This window comes from Pipistrellus kuhlii, unplaced genomic scaffold, assembly GCF_014108245.1.
Source record: "Pipistrellus kuhlii isolate mPipKuh1 unplaced genomic scaffold, mPipKuh1.p scaffold_m20_p_12, whole genome shotgun sequence".
In the NCBI taxonomy this organism is placed as follows: Eukaryota; Metazoa; Chordata; class Mammalia; order Chiroptera; family Vespertilionidae; genus Pipistrellus; species Pipistrellus kuhlii.
The window spans coordinates 42,833,714-42,839,848 of NW_023425427.1; the positions used below are offsets into that span (position 1 = coordinate 42,833,714).

Here is a 6,135-nt window from a genome sequence, read left to right on the forward strand (position 1 = left end):
CCAAAATATATTGACCAGCTGGGATATTATTAAAGTTTAACAGTTCTATTCGCATGACCATATCTTGGTCAATTGGGTTGTCTTCGGCTACCAAAGGGTATAATATATTCCAATGTAAATGCCACATGTGTATCTGTGTAGCACATATTCTCTTATATTGATGAGTTGTAGAATATACACTAAATATAAATGCATTTACTTCTTTAGAACACCAGGACAATGTGAGCAAAGAGGAATAGAACTAAAATATGCATTGATTTCTTTTTTTAAAAAGAAAATCATCATTATTCTGGGAAACACTTTTTTTATGTGCTTACGGAAAACAAAGGCACCCAAATAATTAAAATAATGTCTAAGGTGAGTTTCTAAAGAATGATTATAGAAAAGGAACTATGGCTAGAGAAAGCCAGTTCTGCATACTGCGTACATGTAAAGAAACAAATGCAGGAGAACAAATATAACCACAGAAGACAGTGGTTGAAGGACCTTCACAGAAAGCTGTTTGAAGTGTCCGAAAAAGCCATTGTCACTAGTTTGGAAAGCCATTTCCAAATTGTTTCTAGCTAGATAATCTCCAGATAGTGCCTTCAAATTAGGAACAGACAAAACAAATAAGGACATGATATAAGGCAATCGAATGTCATGACATCTCCCAGAATGCTTGATCCACTATAATTTAATACACTAAAATATTCTGAACATTTTCAGAACTTGCAATTGTGGCATTTGGAGAATAAGATTTTTAATACAAAGTTTTATACAGTAGTAAAAAACAGTCATCCAAACACTGGACCCTTACTATCTAATTCAAAATGCATGTTGATAAAGGATTTCATCTATAGATTATTTCCATTCTAAATCATTTGCCGTTTATTTAATTCTACTTCTACTGGAATTTCTTGGTTACATTCATTGGCATCTCTGGATTGACCTTTAATTCTGGATTTGCCTATTTTTTTCCTTCCCCATAAAATAGGTACTTATTTGGCTACCCATGCCTGTTCCTCATCTCTGTGGAAAGCACTAAAAGTAACATCTCTTCAAAACCAGAGAACTTTATATGGGGAGTAGCAAAAATTAGGAGGCAACCAAACAAGTTACTCCTTAAATCTGTGGAACTCCTGAATCATCCAATAGAAGTCAAATAAACTACTGCCTGAAATGCAAAGGCAGCTAGATATATGAGGAATCCTTCTGCAAATGTTAGGTCTATATATGCTTGCTAGTGCTTTCACAAGCTATTCAAGAAGCCTAGTTTTATGGTCTAGTTTCTTTCTTTTCCTTTTTCAGAGGGAGGGATTTTACCAAAACTTAGATCATTATTGAAACATTAATAGTGAAAAGGACTTTAGAATCATCTAGTTCAAGCTCCTTGTTTATAGATGAACAGCTCCGGGTGGAGAAAGCTTCCACAACTTAACATTCAATGGCTAGTAAACAGCCGAGTCAAAACTAGATGCCGTTTGTGCACTGATAACTAGAAGAATACCATTTCCTCCAAACTGTTCTTAAACCATCTTTCCGTTAAAAGATTATGTACCTGCTGAATATTATCCAGTCTGAATAATCAGCAACTTTGCTATGGTGGTTTTGCTTTTCCAGGTAATAGTGGGATAGCTTTTTTAAGTTGAAAACTCTGGGATGAAGGGCTCTGGGGCATGGAGGTCTGCCTGGGAGGCTGCCTGGAGGAGGTATCCGTGCTCATGGTGCTCCTCCTTCACCTTGCATTGGCACTCCTCCACCAGCATCACCACCTTGACCACGGGGGCGAGGCCTGAGCAGTTCAGCGGCAAGTGCATCCTGGTGAACCTGGTGGGCGCGCAGTGGTAGCAGGAGGCATGGGGGTGCTGTGCAGCTTCAGGAAAACGAGTAGACCCGCACTTCCCGAAGCAAAGGTTGTTCTGCACAACCACCTGCTCACAGTCTTCATGGGTGATGGTCTAAAAGGCAAACACATCTCTATGAAATCATCTTGTGTCATTCCATTAGCACACATGATGCAGGCACTATAGACTGTCAAGTCTGAGGATAAGCTAGACCAGTGGTCAGCAAACTGTGGCTCATGAGCCACATGGGGTTCTTTGGCCCCTTGAGTGTGGCTCTTCCACAAAATACCACGTGCGGGCGCGCACATACAGTGTTATTGAAACTTCGTGGACCATGCGCAAAAATCGGTTTTTGGCTCTCAAAAGAAATTTCAACCGTTGTACTGTTGATATTTGGCTCTGTTGACTAATGAGTTTGCCGACCACTGAGCTAGACTAAAATTTCAAAATCTTTCTAATTTTGGATGTTTGCCAATATCCAAGTAATGTTATCTAGAATGCAAAAAGCCACCTCAACTAAATATTTATTCCACTGAGTAATATAATAAATTAGCCTGTAAGAAATCCCTAAGTTGATAGGAAAATATGTTACTCTATTTTTAAAAAGCCAAACTTTAAGAAATTCTGTCTAATTGGATGTTACCAGTAAAAAATATTCTAGCAGCTGGCTTCTTATGTAAGTGATGTGCCTTACCTTTCTATTCCTCACCAAGCATTGTGCATAATAGTTTCTCAGTACATGTTGTTCAATTGCTTATAGAACAGATCAGCATATCATGAATTTAATTCTATCCCATTCTGCAGCACATAGACTTCATTCAAGTCTATGAAGTTGCAACACATATGGTCGCAAATCATCAGGCATGACATCACATTTGCCTCCCTCGGAACCCCAGACCCCCCACTTTATGTGGTCTTCGAGATATGCAAGAGTCAAACACCTTAATTTGAATTTAATCAGCAATAGAATTTAAAATAAAAGTTTCACAGGAAATTTGATTACAGTATTCTTAGGAGCAGTTTCCTAATTGCACATGACCAACAAAGCAGTCATTATTATTTGAGTTTCCTTGCTATTGCTACATACCCTGGCCTTTTTAGGCAGAATACTTAACTGCCTTGCACGCCAAATTACCTTATAGTACTGCCTGCTTAATTAGGCAGCGTCATTGTGCTGTAAAACTTTACCCTGCATAGCTTTGGGTTCAGTATCTTTTTAAACATAAAGGACCTGATGTAATTTCTCAATTGAAATTTAACATTTGGAGTATGAGGGTTGTCAGGACTGACTGGAGGAAGTAGAAAGTAGAAAGCCCCTTTGTCTTATAGTGTGGAACCAATCAATCATGATAATTACAAATCAACCGACACAACATCAATGAGGAGATGGGTGTTGCTAAGGAGAGAAAATGTGATTTCACATTGAGATTTCACTTATAAGAAAATAAGTGAAGTTAAATCATTTTTGCTACGGTAATACTAGAAATGTTAGGGAAACTTACACCTAACAGCCTCAGCATATCTTATAGACCTACGACGTAGTTACATGTGAAATACAGGGATTAAGACTATCATATGGGCATGAGAGTGTTCGATTAGGAGTCCAATGTATTTCACCTTATCCACAGATGGAGTTGACCTGACCACCCACATTCTAATAGAATGTAGAGATATAACTAGAGAGAGTTCTGGTGATAGCTCTATAATATAGAGTCTATATAGCTCTATAATATAGAGTCTATATTCTCAGTTTCCCGAGGTGCAGTCTTATCTCTCTGGGAAGACCATCCCCTTGTAAAAATAAAGAAATAAAACGACACAAAACAACATTCTATGCCATCGATATGAATGATTCCTAATATTGGCAGGACAATTGAACATTCCTGCAGCATCTGCAGAATACCAAGAAACAATGGAAGGTTTTGAAGGAAATTTAGGGAATAGGACCATACCTTGCCAAATCCTAGGATATATGCCCAAGGGCCAAGTCTAGGAGTTAGGTAAGACTAACTCCTCTTTCCCTCCTCCCCATCTGCCCCAACGGTCCACCCCGTTCCTATGCACCCTGATCCTCTTTCCCCGGAGCAGATACCTGACTGAAAGGCAGGGTCCTACAGGTCTCCTGGTGTACCTCATGGCTCTTGATGGGCAAGATGACCCCCTGAGAAGCCGGACTCATTCTGAACATGAAGCGGTGCCAGAATTTCTTGGCTTCTTCCTGAAGAGGAGACTTCTTTATCTGCATCCGATCCTTGGGCTGAGGAAGGGCCTGGGTCCCAGGTGGACTATGCTCACTGATGGGGTCTTGCGTTGGGTGGAGTTCTCTCTCAGGCTTCTTCCAGAACCTGCCAAACCTGGATAGCATCTTCTCTCTCTGCCACTGACCTTCCCCCGAAATGCTGGCACCTACCAGGTGTGGCAGGGCTACGAACAGATCTGGCTTCTCCTCGGCCTCCCCGTGGTTGCCCAGGGGAAGCTCTCTGGGATTTCTCTCTAGCAGGAGCACAGGGGGAACAGAACCCTGACTCTGGCCGCCATCCTGGGGCCACGCAGCCTTCCCCAGTGGCAGGAGCACCAGCAGCTGAAGAAAGAGGAGATGCATAGTGTCGGGGCCCAGCTTCTTTCAGATTCACAGATGGCAAGGCCCAAAGGAAAGGCTCCCTCCCCTGGGACTGTGAACTAGGAGATGAGATCCCATATATAGATACTTGCCTCATGGGATGGGAAGGCAGGTGGTCAGTAGCCAGGCAGTGTAAACACATTTGTTTGCTTGAATTATGTAGTGCTAATGGTGTCCTGACTTCACTTGGGTTTTGTGTATTTAAGAAGGCCCCAGGGAAAGGCCGGGACCCAGGGGGTCATTAGCTGACACTTTAACGTCTGAGATTGGAAGAGCAAGTATTAGTGAAAACAACACATTCTCTGCCTGGACTTCCCACCACGGTTATTAGAAGCATCAGACTCAGCTAACATTTGCAGTGCATCTGCTTTGTGCTGGGATAAAATAGACCAGATGTGTGTTTGTGGGAAGGGAAAGGAAGAAATAGGAAGATGTTAACTTTATTGAGCAGAGGACTCTCCCTCATACTCAGACTTGGTTGCGATTGTTGATTTTGTGTGGTGGCAGAGCAAAGGGAAACTCACAATCTCCAAGCTATTCCCCTCACTTGAAGAATCAAACCCTAGGTGCTAAATTCACAGCTGGTCAGATAAACTCATTCAATTGTTGACAAATTTCTCAACAAGATCCTAAGTAATAGACTGACGCCCATCAGTCTTCACTGGGGATGGAGAAGTGTCTCCCATTTATTTGTGTGTTTTTTTTCTTTTTCTAAACAAAGAGCCAGACTTGTAAACGTGGATTCTAAGAACCAGGTTTGATAGCTTTGGGCATGAAGCTGGCTGGTCAGTTCTTTACATTATAGAATCCACATCGTCTTCCTTCTTCTATGACTAGGATAAATAAATAAAGATTTGCCAGGTGACTACCATTCAAAAACATTGTAAATCAGGCCAGGATATGAGAAACCTATCCACAAAACTGAAACCCCAGAATTGAGTCTAATCGACCCTCCACGCCATTTGAACAGTATTTCCATGGGGAATCGATACAATACTTGCTTATATTTCTGCCCTTTTAGTTTAATCACCATATTCCTTATTTTCAGTAACACATACTGGATCATGCTCCCTACCACATTTTTTATTACTGATTTTCTTTTTAAGAAGACTTAACCAGCCCAGCCAGTGTTGCTCAGTAGTAGAGCATTAACCCATGAACCAAGAGGTCACCAGTTCAATTCCCGGTCAGGGCACACACCGGGGTTGCAGGCCTGATCCCCAGTGGAGGGCATATTGGAGGCAGCTGAATGATGTTTCTGTCTCTCTATGCCTCTTCCTTCTTCTCTCTATAAATCCATAAAAACATATTTAAAATAAAACAATAAAAAAAACTTAATCCCATTGGACTCTTTTTCAGACACGTGTTCTTTTTAATAGTCGTGCCCCATTCTGTGAGATAAAGCCTGCAATGATAAGCTATTTTTAAATGGAGCATCATTTTCCCAGAATTCTATCAGATGAGATATACAGGATATGCAAAAGTATGTTTACAGTTGTTCATATAGAAAAAATATAGTAAGTAATAACTATTAATACAAGAATAAACTCTGTTTTGAGTACTCACAACTGTAAACCTACTTTTGCCCCACCCTGTATTTTACTTGTACCAAATACCACAAGACCTGTGCGAGTGGTACAGTTGATCCAACTAAACGAGCATTAGCATTTGCCAATCCTTTCAAGTATT

The 6,135-nt window shown here is 40.8% G+C and overlaps 1 protein-coding gene across 1 annotated transcript; it reads right to left on the minus strand.

Annotated features, from left to right (window-relative positions):
* Positions 1-296: 296 nt before the first annotated feature.
* On the minus strand, positions 297-5,525 carry CER1 (cerberus 1, DAN family BMP antagonist). The gene is made up of 2 exons (XM_036434090.2): positions 3,919-5,525; positions 297-1,940 (listed from the first exon to the last, which is right to left on the minus strand). The coding sequence occupies exons 1-2, from the start codon at positions 4,426-4,428 to the stop codon at positions 1,623-1,625; spliced, it is 828 nt and encodes a 275-aa protein (XP_036289983.1). The 5' UTR covers positions 4,429-5,525; the 3' UTR covers positions 297-1,622.
* Positions 5,526-6,135: the final 610 nt, after the last annotated feature.

Excerpts from the sequence above, each read along its gene's own strand:
- CER1 (XM_036434090.2), bottom strand. The coding sequence starts at position 4,428 with ATGCATCTCCTCTTTCTTCAGCTGCTGGTGCTCCTGCCACTGGGGAAG. Across the intron at positions 1,941-3,918 it reads GGACCCTGCCTTTCAGTCAG|ACCATCACCCATGAAGACTG; the intron begins GTATCTGCTCCG and ends TTTGCCTTTTAG.